Here is a 17,831-nt window from a genome sequence, read left to right as displayed (position 1 = left end):
ATGTTCTGCGTGGGATTTCTCCGGGTACTCCGGTTTCCTCCCACATGCCAAAAACATGTATGGTAGTTTAATTAAAAACTAAATTGTCTGTAGGCGTAAATTTGTGAATGCTTGTTTGTCTATATGTGCCCTGTGCCTTTGGCGACCAGTTCAGGGTATACCCTGCTTGTGCCCAAAGTGAGCTAGGATAGGCTGCAGCACACCTGCGACCCTAATCAGAGGTGGCAAATCCAAGTCCAGAAAGTAAAAACCCTGCCACAGTTTGGCTTTTTAGCCCCAGGTGCTAGCAAGCTAGCTCTCATGGTGCTTGTTTACCTGCTAGGTAGCATTAGGGGCTAAAGCCAAACTGTGGCAGGGCTTTTACTTTCAGGTGCAAGCTCCCATGGTGCTCGTTTACCTGCTAGGGAGATAGCTAGCTAGCTAGAATCAGGGGCTAAAGTCAAACTGTGGCAGGGTTTTTACTTTCTGGACCTGGATTTGCCACCTCTGACCCTAATGAGGATAAATGGAGCAAAGAACGGATGGGTTTTTCCCGACTTTTTGGAGTCACATTTTACAGCACAATCCCTGGTCTACAGAGAGCTTCCACTGTATCAGCGGGTTCTCTTTATTCAAAAGTATCAGTCAAGAAAGGGAACCAAGGAGGCTAGGCATTAGATACTATGACTACAGAACTTGGGAGTGAGTCCGTGTGCATACCTTGGCCTTGCTGTTGTGTTTGGGTGGAATGGACACAATCTGCTGAGGCTTTGTGGCGGCAGGACAGTCGAGAGGAACGTTGATATTATCTCTGACCTTCAGCAGGTTCACCACAATCTGAGGACTAGTCTCCCTGATGACAAACACAGACAGCTGGAATTTCTTGTGAAACAGCAAAGATCCTTGCGTCGTCATTACTATTTGGTAAGGTTTCTTTCTGCTAATTTAGTTTAATTTCAGTGAAGTTTTCACTTGTCATTTAGTGTTGATATATTTAGTTTTGTTTAGTTATTCTTATTTAATTAAGTTGGTAAATTTTCTTAATTTGTCGTCATATCTCCCTTGTGTTCATTTAGGTTAGCCCACCACTATTTAAACAGACAGAGTTGTTTGTGTGTAGGTCAGTCCAGTTTGAGTTTTGTTATTGTTAAGATGACCTCTTAAATTGGGCCCAAGACTTTAGATATTAGTTGATGTTTGAACTGTTGTTAAACCTTCTGATTTCATTAAAGCTACTGAATGCAGAAAATTCTATTTGTAATCGCTACTGCAACCTGTCACCGAAAAATGACACTGCACTCACTTGCACAATGCGCAAATGATATCTCATCCGCAGACAGAGGGTGGGAAATTCAAACCCGAATCCAGTCTAAAAACTATTGGCCAGAGGCTTGCAGGAGTACCCATTGTGAACAGCAAAGGTGTTAATCTACTAATTAGAAGATGTTTCAGTTGTAAATGGTCAAATAAAAAGGCTATTGGAAAGATAATTAAAAAATTATTCCAAAAAAGTCCCCACAATGACACACTCCAAGCTCCTCCCAACTACTTCCCACGGCCGCCCTCTCTTAGCCGAGTCAAAAAGAGCACACAGTGAAGAAAAGAAGAGGAGCAAAAATGGGGAAAATAAAGAGGTAAAGTAAAGATACATTGAAGCACTAGCAGCCATTGTCAGACATTTAGCACAGTGTACAGGTATATTGTTCAATTGAAAACTTGCTCCTGAGCAATTAGCATATGATTAGCTACAACATGCATGGTATGCTAATTAGTAAATGAATGGTTTTATTTTTATGTAGCTGGGTCTTCAAATATTATGTGAAGATTAAACCTACTCAGTAGGGTGTCTACATTAATGGAATAATGTATGCTTTTGTTATTTGTTGATAGCATTCACATTTGGCCGGCTAACATCTTTCCCTGCAATTAATCATCAAAATGCTCTTGCTTTTTTACTAATCAAGTTTTTTTTTAACCTAGTTGGATGTTGTGTTGGTTAAAATTGTCATAAGCATGTTAATTGCTTTAAATTTTGCATCTCTTCAAACTTTCAGCGCCGAAGAAAGACACGTCTGTATTATTATCTGCACAATGACTCATATTTGTGGCGGTTGCTGCTATGTGTGACCCCTCCCCTTTAGAGCAGCAACATCTGTGTAACTAGGGTACATCCTATTAAAAAGAGAGGACACGGTGGAGTGTGCCTCAGAGCGGGCAGGAATCTGTAATCTGCACATCTCTGTCCGTTCTCCTCACAAGCAAAAATAATCTAAGTCTCTTGTCTTCCTTCCTTGTCTGTTGTTTATTAAATGTTCAAGGTTAACTGAACCTGACAACTATCTCTAGCATTAGTAGTATAAATACTTGAGATTTAGTATTACCACGTGCCACTTTAAACTGCACTTTACTGCTTCTCTGCAACTGTGTATCTGTACAAGAAGATGATGTGGAGACTTTCACTCTCACCTCCTGATGAAGACATTGCTGATGCATCCCGTCAGGTTGCTTAGGCTCTGATCGGGCGTGCCTCCCAAGAAGGTGCGCCCCTCCAAGCTGGCCACCAAGCCACGCCCCCTGGTGTCCAGCCAGACACCCTGCTTGGACTTCTCCAGCATGTCATTCATGTAAACACGCACCCTGAGTAGGATGTTCGTAGAAGTTAGAGCACATAGAGAAGAAGGTGAGCTTCTTCTATTTGGTATAAATCAATACCCGTTGATGTTGTTGTACATGGCCACGTAGTGACTGTTATTGTCGTTGTACGTCTTCTGCGTCTTCACCTCGGTGTTGCCTGCTCTCACCACCACGTGACCTTCATGCAGAAACACCTGACAAACACCGTCCTGCGCAAACATAAGCACGCACACACGCTAGGTTGAGTAAGGCCATGGAAACATGCACCATCAAACAGCAAGTGTGCGTCACCTTGTCGTGATGGAAGAACAGGAGTCCGTCTTTGTGCTCGGTCCTAAAGCTGAAGCTGGCATAGAAGTTGCTCCTGAGCCCAGGAACGTTGCTCAACGCCAGATCCAGGTAGCTCTGACCCAAGAAGTGAGCCTCGCGAGCCACCTGCACAGAACATGGATTTCTTCTTTACTTCACTCAATTAGCCTCAGTGTTGAAAGTGCCACCTTCCCTGCATAGTCCTATTACCATGATTCAATTCTATTAAATTGTATGGAATATTGTCACAATTGGATCAAATATAGACATCATGCTTTATGGTACGGGGTAGGTAACCCTGGTCCGAGAGAGCTGCGTGTTTTAGATGTCTCCCTCCGAAGTCGAACCTCAGATTCAGGAGGAGCATAGTGGTTTTCGTCCCACGGGGAAAATAAAAGTATATCGTATCGTATCGTATGTATGTGTATACGTGTGTGTATACACACATGCACACACACGTACACTCGTGAGCACACACACATGCATGCGGCAGTCACACACATGCACAACCATTCCTGTAAATCAGTGTTTCTCAACCCTGGTCCTCGGGGCACACTATCAAGTCTGTTTTCCATGGCTCCCGATTTTAACGCAGGGGAGGATCGTTATCAGGCTTCTCCAGAGCTTGCTGATGAGCTGTCATTGGAATCACCTGCGTTGGGAATAGGGAGACATGGAAAACAGGCTGGATAGTGTGCCCAGAGGACCAGGGTTGAGAAACACTGCTGTAAATAGCCAAACATCTGTAAATATTTTGTCAAATGTGAAAATGTTGTTGCTTGAACACTTTATCAAATATTTAAATACAGTACATTGTTATTGTGCCACCCAAAACACATTTTGATTATTTTTGTTCCTGTTTTATCGAAGGGAAGGACTGATGAGATGTTTGAGATGTTACTAAACCAAAAAATATTAGCGTCAAAGTCACTTTTGTGCAAAAAATATATATTTTCACAAAAAGCTTGTTTCCTCAAAAATAGCTTACCAGTACTCACTGAACTTACCTCTTTTCAAGTAGTAATTATACTAAAGAATGGAATTAGGTAGAATTATACTTTTTTTCTTGTGAAAGAATGGAATCCAATCTTTCATATAGTACTCCCCATGTTTACATAGTCATAGCACACAATATTTTGTCGGCCTTGAACGATGAGTGAAAATGCTCAAAATCGGCTGGCACTCTAAGGGAGGTCATTTTGAACGGGTGTGTTAGAATAAATGTACATAAGCTATCTCATATTTACTCTTATAGTATTGCAAAGTATTTATTCAGCGGTATAACATTGTAAGTTGAAGTTATCTGTGAAGAGAGCAGAGTCCTGTGAGAAAGAGCATGACTTATGCTCCTGCAGCTGCAAAACAGGTACTGTGCCCTTATCAAAAGATAGCGGTTGAAACACTGCGGATGAACTGTTGAACTTTGACTGTTGAAACCTTCAGCGCCGAAGAAAGACACGTCTGTATTATTATCTGCACAATGACTCATATCCGTGATGGTTGCTGCTGTGTATTCCCGCAACCTTTAGAGCAGCAACGACTATTTTACCAGGGACTGTCCTAAAAATATAAAAAAGAGAGGGTTTGGCAGAGTGTGCTTCATAGTGGTAGGAGATTTTAACTGTGCACATCTCTGTCCATTCTCCTTGCGAGCAAAACAAAGTCTCTTGTCTTCCTTCCTTGTCTGTTGTTTATTAAATGTTCTCGGCTGACTGAACCTGACAAGGTGCATACTAATGCGGTCTACATATCCTGGTCATTATTTTGACATTTTAGTACATGTTTGTTTTAGGTTGAATTTGGGTCCAAAAAATGTCTTTGTGCGCCATCTTCAGGTTAAACACTGGGATAAACACAATTTGGCTGTTTATCCTCTCATTGGACGAAGACAGACTACCAATGTCACTTCTTGAATCTGACGCCATCGATCTACCACTGTGGTGAATACAAGCCCAACGATCTTCCAGGCAACTCCCCCTTTGAGCACTGCTATCAAATATTAGTGAGGGGCGGAGGAAACGTCTGGTAGGGGGTTGAGTTGCAGTTTAAGTTTCTGCCCCCGCAACCCAACCCTCGATATGTGGAAGAAAATGGCTGGATGGATGATAATGAAGAAACAAACACATGATGTTGTGGCCAACTACACTCAAGTGTTTGTGGATTACTTGCGACCAATAAAGATGCACCCTTCCTCTCGCCCAAAGTCAGCCCAGATAGACTCCAGCTCACCCCGTCACCCTATTGAGGGTGAGCATGATGAAAAAAAATAAATGGATGTACTGTAGATGCGTGGTGTGCCTACCAGCAGGTCGCTGTCACAACCAAAACTGATTCCGGAGCTTTTCATCCTCTTCAGGTCGATGTGAGAGTTTTGGGCTTTGACGTTCCGGAAACATCCTTTAAGAGAGCCCTGCTGGGGAAACAAGGGCCGCAATCTGCACTACCACACAACAAAAACAAGAAACACCAAACGCAACATTAAATTTTGTGTCTGTGTTGTGTGTATCAATATGTGATTGCTACTATGCGTTTCAATTTGGGCAAGGAAGACCCTGATGTGTATGTGTATTTTTGACCTGTCGGGCATGTTGGGTTCGGGGACTCCTCCCAGAAAGTATGTGCGTCCAAAGGCTGGGATGTTCTCAGAGAAAAGGTGTGTGAAGAGTTGATTGCGGTTGCTCCTCACCACCACTCGATACGGAGGAGATCGCAGGATGATAATCTCCAACTAAACAAGTCAACAATCAATCAGTCAATCAACTTGAGTGTTTTATACCCATTGGCAACTTCAGTAGGTATACCTGCATATAGGGATGGGTACCTTTCACATTCACTAGCACACTGAACGTTGTTTGGCTGCCTGCCGCTCCATTTTACAATTCAATAGATTAAGTTGACAAATAAATGAAAGTGAGGCTTTATAAAGCTCTTTGGGCATCCACCATATGATGTAGATACATTGATATTTAAGTGCACTCCATTTTCCATTTGAATTAAATTGGATTTGTCATGTTTTTAAAGTTTTTTTTTTTAAATATTCAAATGCCACTTGCTGAAGTTAACAAGAATAGCAAGTGAAAATTCTCTCTCACACTGTCACTCTCACTCTCTCTCTCTCTATATATATATACACAGTGTTCCCTTACTTTTCGTGGTTGTTACGTTCCATGCCCACCCACGATAGAGGAATTTCCGAAGTAGCAGTCGTAAAAATTATGTATTTTTTTATAAAAAAAAAATTATGCCTGACTTCCTGTCCAGCTCGTGTAATTTCCTTCATTAAAATCAAGTTTCATGAAAATCCGCATGTGGAATTCGAAAAAAAAAGAAACCTTGCGGAAACCTTCAGCAGCTCCGCATCAGAATACGCATCGCACTGCAGCTGGTGTAAATTGACACACAGACTCAAATGCTTTCTATTCCTTGCGGCGTCCGTACGGATGCTGTTAAGCATTCAGTGTGGATTGGGCTTTACTGTAACCGGGATCTGTTCTAAAAGTAGCTCACCACTGACACTGACTTGCTAAGAAGGATGAAAAAAAAGTAAAATTTCACCTTTTTTTTAAGTTATAATGATACACATTTCTTAATTTACCAAATATTCAATATTTTGACTAAAAGTGTAATTGATTGAGTTGAATGAAAGAAAGAGCTGTTTATATTTACTCAAATATTACTAAAAAGGACAAAAGAAGCAGCACAAATAAATAATTTTATGGTGTACTCACCATTGAAAATGGGGAGGGGGACAAAAATCCACGATAGAGTGTATCTGAGAAGTAGCGAGGGACCACTGTACATAAAACTTTGCTATGTTGCAAAGTAATGCATTAAGTCTTTGAATAGTAACTGTAATCAGACTACAATTTTAAGATATAGTAACATGTTAGATTACTTTTAACATTTATTAAGTTTAAGCTCTGCCCAGTCTACCTTGTGTTGTTTTTCCCAAAAAGTTAATATAAAAGCGTATGTACCACTTTGGGACTGGCGTCGCTGACCCTCAGGAGCGGTGAGGTGGGATCTTTGGGCTGGAACTCCTCCATCTTACCGTCAAACTGGAAGAAGGCCTTTAGATGGCCTCGGATAACGGCCAGACACAGGAACTGGTCCTGGTTGGGGACATGCAGAGCCTCAGCATCTAGTCATGGCATTTAAGTTCACCTGATTGCCACGTACTCCGTTGTGAAGCAGCAGCAAAATCCCTTTGTGGGAGATTAGCTTGACTTCCTGCTCGAAGCGTTGCATGCGCGCCGACTCATCACTGAAGGAGATCTCTGCGAAGCCGGTGCCGTCGAAATAAGCGGCGTCGTTTACCCAGGCCTGTGTCAGCGCTGGCTTGGACCTTTTTACACCATGATCAACAAGCACACATCAACACCCGGGCACAGTAAGACGGCCAAGTGGACGTGTGCAGGCCCTCACCTGCCACATGGCTTCTCCTGCGTGGTATTGAGCTGGAAGATTTCCTCAAAGTTGTACAAGCTGAGAACTTCCTCGTTGAGCGTGTCCAACTCCATGCAGCCCCGGAAGTTGGGCAGGGCTAGCGGGGGAGGGGGCTACAAACATGGTGAAGAAATCTCAGCACCAATAACAATGGAAGATTTGAGATCATGGCAGTATATATAATAATAATATAATAATAATATAATTTTTGGCGTGGTTGCGACTTACAGTAAACGGCTGCAAATTGGCCTTAAAGAGTTGTTGCGAGCTCGCCGCTTAGACTGCGACGTCTCATATGGGTGTGTGATCTTAGACTAATATATTTACAAAAGTATATTCTGTTGTTAGGAATGTACAAGTAACTTTAAGGGAAAAAATATTCAATGCTACCTCACCCAATACTTGCCCAACTTGTTAAATCATTAATTTAGTCAGGATAATCACATTTCCTAGGTAATATTTCACTGACCACACTCAAGCCTAATTACTTTCTGAGCCGTTTAATCAAGAAATCAACTAATATAACTCGTCTGACAAAATGAAGTAGGCCAATATATCTCAAAAAGCTGTGTGTGTGTGTGTGTGTGTGTTGTTTACAGTAACATCATTTAACTTAGTCAAACCTAAAAAACTTATAAATGTTTTTAACACGTTGTCATCCACTCCCCAAAACGTATTTATACGTTTTTTTGTTCTTTGTTTTTTTATGCTCAAGCATACATAAGGCTTTGATGCAGCTTCTGACCTAAAGAGGTCGCTTAAAGCAATGGTAAATATTACAAAAAACGGCCAGCAGGTGGCAGCAGAGTATAAGTGATCAACCAGGGCCATGTTGCAACAAGCTCTTTTTGCCAGTGTTTTCAACAGGTCTGTGAATAATGAAGAAACTTAGCTATATTCTAATGCTAACTACTGCAAAACGGAAACAGATAAAAATATACTTTTTTTTCCTGATGAAAGAAAATACTCTAATCTTTCTTTTGGTAGGTTCCATGTTTTTATAACAATAGAACACAATATGGGACCTTGCAAAATCATTCAAAATCCAGTCAAACGGCCGTGAGTGAAGGGGGTTGCTTCAGTGAAAATGGCTTGGAGTGAATGAGTTTAAAAAAACAGTCGTCTTGTTTTGCGATGCAGTTGACCTTATCAATAAATTTCAAAGTTAATCTAGTCTGCTTGGTGTTCCATAGCGGAGTATGCTTCCCTCCAGTACAGTAACATCATAGAACATACTGTGTTGTCTTCTACTGTTGTGAGAATGACACACATTTCTAAATGTTTTTTTTAAGTTGGTGGGCGGGCCCACCTTAAAAGTGCTGGGGTAGCCCCCGACATAGAAGACAGTGTCGTTGGTCAAAAGATTGAGAAGCCCTTGATCGCCTTCCGCCTCCACATAAGCTTTGGTGACCGTCTGGTCACCTTCAGAGGCCTCAGAAGACATTGACATCTGACCATACTGCAGGATCCTTCAACACAAAAACACAGCGTTAGAAAAACAACACAAAGTCACGCATGCACATGCATGTGGACCACACCCTACCTTTCCAAGACCACACTATTAAAGTTCCCGTTGGACTGGACATCCTCAGACATCAACACCTCTGCCGTTTCTTCTCCAATGTTGAAGTACCAGCGCAGCTTCCTCCCCTCTAGCGCCATTCCCAGGAAGTCCTTTGAGGACTGCAAAGACCAGCAGTCAACACACTACAGTCTTTTCATGCACATGAGAGCCATGGCACAACATAATGCATTTACTAGTCATACGGATGAAAAGCACCATGTAGACTCATTGGCACACCTTCTTAATCCTCAGAGTGGACAGTTCTTACAAAGATCCTGCAAAATGTGGTGGATCAGGTCTGTTCCCACAGAGAATCCAGTCCAATAAAAACAACAACAAACTCCCAGACAATTTGGTCCAAGACTTGGCAACCTTGACATAATTTGGCCATTAGTGAGAACTAATTGGGGAACCCTAATATGACCAGTGTTGGAAATAACGGCTTTAAAGTTTAACGGCATTAACTGACTAATCTAAATAATTACTTTGAGTTGGAGTTATTACCGCATCATGTTATTAGTACTACAGAGTCGTGCATTTCATCACATTGGGACATCATAGCAAGTTTGAAAGCACCAACGTTTACTTTAAGAGAACAACATGATTCTCAATATTATTGCTATCACACAATGACAAGTACATAACATAGCTGGTAGGTCCCTGTTAGCTGTGGGGTCCACAGTCATGGTGTTGGTTTCATTAAGTGAAATGTATCCTTGTACACAATCTTGCTCAACACATTCATGGTGCAGGCTGGATCAAACCTAAAGTACAAAGCACTGATTAAAATGGTGAAGTATTAAGAGATGTTTGTGTCATTTTACTTTTTAAGCAAAGTGGTGCCTGTGACAATCACTCTGATTGGCTGTTAGCCAGTAAATGCAAATCAGTGCATGAGATACAAGTTAAGCAAAGGAAAACACATTATCTAGGACAGTGGTTCTCAACCGCGGTCCTCAAGTACCCCTACCAGCCTGTTTTCCATGCCTCCCACAGGCAACACAGGTGTTTCAAACGATCAGCTAACCAGCAAACGCGAACATATCGAAACCACTTAGTCCAGTTGGACTTTGGATGGGAATGGGCTTAGAGTGGGCTTTGTTGTTGGGCCCCACTTGGGCAGTAGGTAGGCAGTAGGCTAAACTAAGAATGGGCAATAAGTGGGCTCTGGCTAGGCTCCACTCCAAAATATTCAAAATTGATCATTACACAATAACATCTTGGGCAATGGAGCTTTCTCCATGGCCTGTATTTCTCTACAATTAAATTTGATTTTCTTTTTTAACAAAAATCTATCTATATTTCAAATTTATATTTATTATTTGGACCATTAATGGGCAATTTCATATAAGTTTGATGGTGCAAGATTAATATTCAAACCAAGAAGAAAGCGCTGCACAGCATTCCGAAAAGATATGGAAGCCTAGCAACATTTTGTCACCTCAACAAGGTCTTCAGGCTGCAGGCTCATTTGAGGTGGAAAATGAAAAATTATTTTTGACAGTGAGGTAACACTGACCATTTGTTGTTCTTTGGCGTTCAATAAGTAAAAAAAGGTAATTGATTGTATTACTGGTCTCCTTGTTATTAAAGCTTGAGTGTGAAAGGAGCCAATATGGGTACAATCAGGAACACCATAATTAGCCCAGCTAAAGTGGGCCCCAGATGGGTTGCCCGTGTGGGTTTTAGCTAGTACCCATATAAGGCCAACCTTGAGCCCATACTGGCTTGCCACCATTGAAATTTGTGAGAAGTAATTTGTAACTGTAGCTAATTACTTTTTTTAGGGTAACATGCCCAACATTGTATATGACACTTAAGATTGCACACAGGTGGATTTAATTTCACCAATTAAAAGGATTTAAGGTCATTGGTTGCATAAGAGCTTTTTAGGGGCTTCATAACAAAGAACACATACACACAAGCCCATTTTCAGTTATGCCTTTTTGCAGAGGGAAACCTATTTTTTAATAAGTTGTTGTCAAACTCTTGCTTATTGTAAAATGAGTTGAATTGACTTTACTGCCACCATACAGCGCTTGTATCTCAAGTTAGCACCCTAACACATCGCAAAAAAATCAGCCAAAGGACGGCTTGTATTTTGAAAAACTCAGAAGTTGGGTCACTCATATCTAAAGGCACCGCTGTACATTTTTGTGTAAGTGATATATTTTGTTGTGTGTTTTTTTTAAGCAATATTTTTTCTGACCTTTTTAAATTTTGCACTCAACAAATAACTCTTTAAAAAAAAAATAATGCTTAACTAAGTACAAATACTGTATTAAAAAAAATAGCGAACTCACTCTAAAATGTAATTAAAACTAGAGAATTTGAGAAACAAAAGACAAAATGAAATAATAACTAATTCTTATGAAAAATTCAAAACTATTATAAACTTGGTGCCCTCTACATACAACAGTGACACCGCAAAAAAACAAGAAAAAGGCTTTGGCAGGAACGCAAAGGGATAAAGTGTCTACTCCGGTCTCCGTGTCTACTAATACTACTCTACTCACAATATAAAATAAGAGCATGGTTGTGTTCTCACGGCGGTGCTTACATCTTTGTTGCCAAGGTAGAAGACAAACTGCTTGGTGTCATCAATCTGCCGGCGGGAGCGCACCGCCTCGGGCAATGTGATGTAGAACTTGAGGGAGGTGTAGGACGCTAGGTCTGCCAGGTTGGGCGGGGTGCGCACCTGAATACCTGATGTGCCATTGAACTTCACAGGAATGCTCACCTGGACGCAGGAAGTAGAGGACAAAGAAGAAAGTAATATTCCTGTTCCATACCACTCAATCTGAGTCTCTATGCACTGCATTGTACCCAGCTGTTCAGGTGGACTTGCTTTGCTTGCTATTTGAAATGGCTTTGTTTATTTTTTCATCTGCAATTTCGTCAGTTAAAGTCTCATTATGTTCTTTTGTCCATCAAAGTTCTATTACAAGCTTTTTTTTTTGGCATACAGATGTGTATAGTAAATTATAAAACATTTTCTCAGTTTTATTCACCGCCCGTTGACCTGGTATGAGGGCCCATTATTTGGTAAATTGAGTTTTTTGCCAATTGTTTTTCAAATTATATGCCAACAATAGCTTTTTTTTTGCTCTGTGGTAGTGCCTCTCTCTTTCTCTCAATTTAGTGCATCAAGTCGTGACAGTCCTAACTTTTTTAGATATGCTATCTTGGCTATTATCTAGTTCAGATGAGTTCATCCAAAAATAAATGGTTAGCAGCCCAATTTAAATCAGGGTCGTCCAAACTTCGAAAGGCCACATACAGAAGATCAAAGGAGGCAAGGGCTGCTTTGGCATCTTTCATTTAAAGGGACAGTGTGGAATTTTTTTTGCCATCTATAGATGAACTAATAGAATGAAATGACCTGAGTTTGAAGCGAGTGCATTCTGAAGCACGCGCAATACGGTGTCTCAGAGAGACCACACACACTCAAGCCCACGACCTATTACTACGTTTGATAAGTTCTTCTCCGGGTAACTGTAGTAGAAAGATGGTGGCGAAACATATCAGCATCCTGTAAGGTGAGGCGCAATCCATGTAATATAATTAGCAAGTACTAGACCTACAATTATATATTTTTAAAGTACATTGACGTGATAGAACTTTTTTTTAAATTTTTATTATTGAAATTAATAGATTTTTTTAAATGAACATTAAAAAAACAAACTAAAATTTCTACACACTGTCCGTTTAACACTAAACTAATTAATCAATTTATGTAAAGATGTGTGAAGCTATAGTATAATTATTTTTATAGTATATAAAAAAAAACTGCTATGTAAAACACAATGATTAATCAAGATTTTGGCATGGTTGGTAGCCGTATCAAATGATGTCTGATTGGTTGCAAACAAGGAAGTGAGATGAGAACAAACTTCTTCTGTTTTCCTGCTTTGCCACTCAGTGTAGAACGTATCATAGTACAATGCAGGCAAATGAAATTTTATTTTAGTCTGCACTGCGAGACGCTAAAAATGAATGGCCGTAGTTTGGACACCAGAGGTGGCAAATCCAGGTCCAGAACGAAAAAAATAAACTGCCACAGTTCAGCTTTAGCTATTGATGCTAGCTAGCTTGCTAGCTAGCTCTCGAGCAGGTAAACGAGCACTATGGGAGGTGCTAGCTAGCTAGCACTTGGGGCTAAAGCAAAATTGTGGCAGGGTTTTTACTTTCTGGACTTTGATTTGCCATCTCTGTTGGACACCACGAAAATAACTGATATTGAGAATTGTTTGGATCGGAATCGAAACAAGGAACTGGAATAGGAACCGGAATCATTCAACACTGATGATGACGTAAGCCTGAAGTGATGTGCGCCCTCCCCAGTGTTCTGGCGGTGTACATACCTTGCTAGCTGCATTGCGCGCCTGCTGGATGAGCTCTCGAATGCGGCTGATGCTCTCTGTGATGTTTGGCATCTGCACCGAGCGATTGTGCATCTTGTCTAGCTTGTTCAGGAGGAGCGGGATAGTGTCGCCCAGCATGCTTACTGCGGCACACGTCAGCCACATGTAGAAAACAACACAGTTAAGCCAATCGTATAATCGTTAAGTGGAACAATACAATATGATATTATAAACTTTTTTTTTTTTTACAAATTAAAAACTGAAATTAAACTAAAATTCTTCCAAAATTGACACCTAATTGGCTCCATCCATCTTTCCATCAACTCTATCTTCTCTGTCCCTACTGAAGAACAGCAGCTCCAGACCATGATGCTTCCACCACGTTTCCAATTTCAAATATCGTATACATTTTGTTCTACTTTACAATTGTGTCCCTCTTGGGTTTGATTATTCACAAAAAAATAATCAAATTTTATATCTTTATGTTTGAAGCCTGAAATGTGGCAAAAGGTCAAAAAGTTTATGGGGTGCTAAAACTTTCGCAAGGCACTGTATCTGCCTGTTTTTTAGAACGTACATGTGAGTGTTGAATATATAAAAAAGAAAGCCAAGTAGTCGTTCTTTGTTAAGTGAAATGTCTAATTTTTTTGTCCAGTCCAGTCCAGTACCGTCCAGTCCTGTGTGTATTCATAGTTACTACGCAAAAAATATATTTATCTGAATACTGTACTTGATTATTCAATAGAGCACTGAAATATTAAAATATTCAATAGCTGGCACCCTGCATTTAGCGTCTTGGTGAAGTGCTGTCAACACCATGAAAAATCCATGCTTTGTGGGGATTTTCTTTTCTTTCTTTTTTTTAGACCCAAGAGTTCCATTTATCATAACCCCTGAGCTCTGAGATGAGATTAAGGACACTGTGCCTAAAACACAAATGCTTGAAAAAGTTGTTGCGCAACAGCTTAATGATTACATGGCCACTAATGATCAATTTGAACTTTTTCAGTCAGGATTCAGGGCCGATCACTTTGCTGAGATGGCCCTTGCTAAAGTGACGAGTGATCTTTTCCTAGCAATGGTCTCCGATACCTCATCAATATGATTATTACTCGATCTTGGGGTGTGTTCTCGATCATTCTTGATACTTGGCGTAATTTGAAAAAAACACGTCAAATGTTATTAAACAAATAAGAACTCCTTAATTGTGTAAACAAGTGCATATTTGTCTCCTTTAACTTCTGCTTATAATTGTATGCCAATGAATAATGTTCAAATGTGACTAAAAACACTGTGCATTCAGTTAATAGAAGTTTGATGACAGTGACAGTTTTGCCTCAAGAACTTTTGTTTGTAAAGTACACCAAAATGAGGTTGGACCAATGTGACTAACTTGAAAGTGGCACTTTTCACATTTGTCTTAATAACGTTATGATAACTTGTGTGCATTGTGAACGCTCCTACCTGTCTTGTTGGCCTCCATCAGAGCCTCGTTGACGTCCTTGTTGGTGGTGTTGGCATCACTGTAAGTCTGCTGCCATTGGTCTAGCTGCTCTCTGATTGGACGCAGGACGTCATTGACTTGTGAGGCCGACGCATTGGCCTTATGCACTGCTTGCTTGGCCATGTCGATGTCGTGACTGACGTCTGCAGGGCACACAGGAGTGAACACTCATCACACATCATACTATAATCCGCTACTTCTTTCACATGCTTTGAGTCCTGCGGTTAATTAATGGAGTTTTCAGCCACTCTGGGTTGTGCGCATTCAAAAGAACGGAGCGGTGTCCCAGTTCTCAGAGAGGTTGGTCTAGCTCGAGCATCAGAGAGCTGCAACAGCTCCGAGATACTGTCTAGCCCACGAGGCGGGCAAGATTGGATTATTTTTTAATTAACTTAATTCAAGTGAATATATTAAATTTAATGAACTCATAATTAACTCATTCAAACCCAAAAACGTTGTTTATGCTAGAGCATACAAAAGGCTTTGATACAGCTTCTTACATGAATAGGTCACTTAAAGCAATGGTAGTTATTATAATAAACGGCAGGTATAAGAGTATAAGTATAAGATCAGCCAGGTCCATGTTGCAACAAGCTCTTTTGTGAATAATGATGAAACTTAGCTATATTCTAATGCTAATTGCTGCAAAATGGAAATAGATACAAATATACTTTTTTTCTTGATGAAAGAAGAGACTCTAATCTATCTTTTGGTATGTTCCGTGTTTTTATAGCAATAGAACACAATATTCTGTGGGCCTTGCAAAATCATTTAAAATCCACTAAAACAGCCGGGAGCGAAAAGGGTTGCTTCAGTGAAAATGGCTGAGAGTGAATGAGTTTATTAAACTTAATATATTCACTTTGGATTAACTTAATTCAATCGTGGGTTACCAATTGAAGCATTTTTTTTTAAGTTGGTCAACAATTTTATTTGTAATCTTAAATTGGTTCAACAATTCTCTTTTTAGAGTGTAAAAGGGAGCGTATATTTCTGAGTTAGTTATCTGCTAATTTCTCCAAAACAAATGTTTGAAATTGAAAATGCATGCTTATATAATTTTCCTGATTAAAAAATACATAATGACAGTTTATGAGTGAAAAATTGGCCCATCATTATTAAGCCACATTAAGCTTTTTATAGTGAGCGTCTATGTTGAGAAAGGCTGAATGCCAATATAATCCAAAATACTGTGGCAATTGTTTTGATATTTTCAGAGGTTAAAATAGGCTTAAGTAGAGATAGATGTGTGGGTGAATTTTGGTGACGATTCATAAATGTTTGCTGAAATTAGGCGACGTTACACGCACATGAAGTGTTTTAGACGGTCCCCTTTTCAATGAGTCTCTTGTGTAAAAATGCGCACCGCTTTTCTATCGTCTATTTTTCGTGATGGAGTTTTCTTGTACAATGCTTGTTTCCATATCGACAAAGGTGATTTTTAGCAAATGCTTGAGATAGTGTACAGTATACTTTGCGATCCATCTGGTACTAGCCCTAAATAGAAGAACCAGAAGTTGAGATCCCTGATGATTACGTATTTCTGTTTTTTGTGAAAAAAGTCTAATATATACAGTATACTGTAAATTTGGAGCAATTTCAAAATGATAGCCAAAAGTGTTAGCAAGGTAAGAGAACATCTTTTTACACACAAAAAATAGTCCCAGTCCATTCAATTACTATGAGGATAATACTTCACTTTTTGAGCGTACAGTTAAAATAAATAAATACAAATCTGTGGAACATCTCTCTGTTTCAAAAGTCTATATTACAACGTGGACACCTGCATCTTATAGTCCAGTGCAGCTTGTATATGATTTTTTCTTTTTTAAATTTACTTTTGTGTACAGTTTTCTGGCCTATAAAGCGCACCAGACTATAAACCACGCTAGCTAAATTTGGGGAATACTCGAGTTTGTTACACATACAGTATAAGCCGCACCCGACTATAAGCCGCAGGTGTTTTAATGTTACCACACCGGGTTCCCGCTACTTTCTTTTCCATAATGAGGGCGCAAATTGTCTCGCTCTTGTTCTGTCTCTCCTACTGTATTTGGGCTCACTTGGTTTGTTTTGCTCTGCCTGACGCTCTTGCGCTTCCTTTTGTAGTGCGATCTTGTGATCTAATGGATAAGCCGCACCTTTGTATTAGCCGCAGGGTCGAATGCAAGTGAAAAAAGTAGCGGCTTATAGTCCAGAAATGACTGTAGTTACCTTTAATTTTAATAGTGCGGAAATTATGGTACCGTATTTTTTTCAACATGAACTGTATCAAATGATGTTGTATAGCCTGTTGAGATGAAACATTATAAAAACTTCATATTGTATTCTGATTATAGTAACCAGAATGACCACTGCGGAACAAAAGTTATACAAAAAGATGGCAGACATGTCTAAAGCAGTCTGATTTGAATATACACTTTTTACACGTTAGAAATTATAAATAGCAGCAAGCACAAAAGCAAATAGCCAGGTGCTCTTTAGGACTGGCCAACAGCTGAAGTTCAGATGTAAATAAACAACTGCACTTCAACAGCCATTTCTTTGTCCACTGACGAGTAACCTTAAATTCCCTATTCTAATCAATGGGAGGCACAGTTCAAATCGTTCTCTCTCTCTCGGTTCACTTAATGCCATCACTTTAGCGCCAGCTTTCGTTCCCTCCGTACCACAAACATCTTTCCGGGAGGTATCCCTCGGTCCCAATCCCAGATTTTTAAAGATAGATGCATGCGAGTGACTTGCTGTGAACAAGCCAAAAGTCTACAACAAAACTAACCCTGTGCAACGTTACCACAGTTTGTTGTTACACCATAAAACGTTTCATCCCTAGTAAGTTTCTTATGTTGTCCGTGTGTGTGTGTGTGTGTGTGTGTGTGTTAAGCATGCATACTGGAGGAGGAGTTCAGGTTGCTCTGGACCAACATGAAGTCAGTGGCCACTTGATTTTGTTTGGTTTTGGCATCGTTCAGTCTCTTCAGGGCATCATCTAGCTGAGGTTTTAACTCTGTGGTGCGGAAACACAAACATT

At 40.1% G+C, this 17,831-nt stretch overlaps 1 protein-coding gene across 2 annotated transcripts in view; it reads right to left on the bottom strand.

Moving 5' to 3' along the window:
- lama5 (laminin, alpha 5) overlaps positions 1–17,831 on the bottom strand; it is a 166,193-nt gene that overhangs the window by 11,589 nt on the left and 136,773 nt on the right. For both annotated transcript variants that reach the window (XM_086067181.1, XM_086067182.1), the window contains exons 58-72: positions 17,694–17,807; positions 14,761–14,943; positions 13,297–13,439; positions 11,493–11,672; positions 8,912–9,051; positions 8,678–8,837; positions 7,348–7,481; positions 7,102–7,267; positions 6,900–7,034; positions 5,499–5,650; positions 5,225–5,357; positions 2,905–3,048; positions 2,692–2,822; positions 2,446–2,616; positions 700–832 (exon numbers count right to left, since the gene is read on the bottom strand). In XM_086067181.1, the coding sequence (XP_085923307.1) occupies positions 700–832; positions 2,446–2,616; positions 2,692–2,822; positions 2,905–3,048; positions 5,225–5,357; positions 5,499–5,650; positions 6,900–7,034; positions 7,102–7,267; positions 7,348–7,481; positions 8,678–8,837; positions 8,912–9,051; positions 11,493–11,672; positions 13,297–13,439; positions 14,761–14,943; positions 17,694–17,807 (2,219 nt within the window). The remainder of the gene's footprint in view (positions 1–699; positions 833–2,445; positions 2,617–2,691; positions 2,823–2,904; positions 3,049–5,224; positions 5,358–5,498; positions 5,651–6,899; positions 7,035–7,101; positions 7,268–7,347; positions 7,482–8,677; positions 8,838–8,911; positions 9,052–11,492; positions 11,673–13,296; positions 13,440–14,760; positions 14,944–17,693; positions 17,808–17,831) is intronic.

Source organism: Leptonotus elevatus, chromosome 2, assembly GCF_054856555.1.
Source record: "Leptonotus elevatus isolate MCC_2025b chromosome 2, RoL_Lele_1.0, whole genome shotgun sequence".
In the NCBI taxonomy this organism is placed as follows: Eukaryota; Metazoa; Chordata; class Actinopteri; order Syngnathiformes; family Syngnathidae; genus Leptonotus; species Leptonotus elevatus.
Note: the sequence above shows the minus strand (reverse complement) of the source record. Positions and strands in the feature narration are given on the sequence as shown.